This window comes from Dipodomys merriami, unplaced genomic scaffold (assembly GCF_024711535.1).
Source record: "Dipodomys merriami isolate MVZ:Mamm:240054 unplaced genomic scaffold, mDipMer1.0.p SCAF_44, whole genome shotgun sequence".
NCBI lineage: Eukaryota > Metazoa > Chordata > Mammalia > Rodentia > Heteromyidae > Dipodomys > Dipodomys merriami.
This window is the reverse complement of record NW_027206002.1, coordinates 3,445,358-3,446,636: the sequence shown is the minus strand read 5'-3', so window position 1 is coordinate 3,446,636 and position 1,279 is coordinate 3,445,358. Positions and strand designations below refer to the sequence as shown.

Sequence of the window (1,279 nt, the reverse complement as noted above, 5' to 3'; positions counted from 1 at the left end):
CTTCAGTATGACTTTACACACTAAGTACTCCATAAGCTGGGCACTGGTAGCTCATGCCTGTGATCCTTGCCACTCAGGAGGCTGAGATCTGAGGATCACAGTTCAAAGCCAGCCCAGGCTGGCTTTTTGATTAGCCATCAATAAGCTGGGGGTGTAGCTATGGCTCAAGTAAAACCCAGACCCTCAAGATGCAGTATCAGAAAATAATAATAATAATAATAAACAACTGTTCATTCATAGCACCACAGATGCATGTTGATCCAATTCTGAACATATAGTGAACCCAGGCTTGCCGTGTGGGGGTGAGGGAGCCTGTCACCTCTTGAGCGGCTGTGGGATGTCCAGGGGGGATAAGAATGAGACCGGAGTCAGCGAGTTCCTCCTGCTGGGGATCACCAGGGACCCCGGCCAGCGCCAAGTCCTCTTCTGGTTCTTCCTGTGCATGTACCTGGTCACAGTGGTTGGAAACACCCTCATCATCGTGGTCATCAGCTCCGACCCACGCCTCCACACCCCCATGTACTTCTTCCTTACCAACCTCTCCTTCGTTGACCTCTGCTTCACCACCAACCTGATCCCCAAGCTCCTGGCCAACCACGTGGCAGGAACGTGGACCATCACATACCCCCACTGCCTAACCCAGATGTATTTCCTCATCTCCTTTGCCAACGTGGACACCTTCCTGCTGGCTGCCATGGCGCTGGACCGCTACGTGGCCATCTGTAAGCCCCTGCAGTATTGCACCATCATCACGCCCCGGCTCTGTGCAGGGCTGGCGGCCCTGGTGTGGGTGAGCTCTGGCCTCATCTCCTTGGTCCACACGCTCCTCATGAGCAGACTGACTTTCTGCTCCTGGGCCCGGGAGATCTCCCACTTCTACTGCGATGCTTACCTGCTCATGAAGATGGCCTGCTCAGACACACGCGTCAACCAGTGTGTGTTCCTAGGGGCCGTGGTCCTGTTCGTGGCTCCCTGTGTGCTTATCGTGATCTCTTACGTCCAGATCGCCGGGGCTGTCCTCCGCATCCCATCAGCCACGGGACGGCGGAAAGCCCTTTCCACATGCAGCTCCCACCTGTCTGTGGTTACGCTGTTCTATGGGACTGTTCTGGGCATCTACATACGGCCCCCCGACTCCTTCTCAGCGCAAGACACAGTGGCCACCATCATGTACACTGTGGTGACCCCCATGTTGAACCCCTTTATCTACAGCCTAAGGAATAAAGACATGAAAGAGGCAGTAAGAAGGCTCTTACACAGAAGCCCCAAATCTTCTTAG

The 1,279-nt window shown here is 54.6% G+C and overlaps 1 protein-coding gene across 1 annotated transcript; it reads left to right on the top strand.

Annotated features, from left to right (window-relative positions):
• Positions 1–337: 337 nt before the first annotated feature.
• On the top strand, positions 338–1,279 carry LOC138808050 (olfactory receptor 1D2-like). Its single transcript, XM_069994010.1, has one exon. The coding sequence runs from the start codon at positions 338–340 to the stop codon at positions 1,277–1,279; it is 942 nt and encodes a 313-aa protein (XP_069850111.1).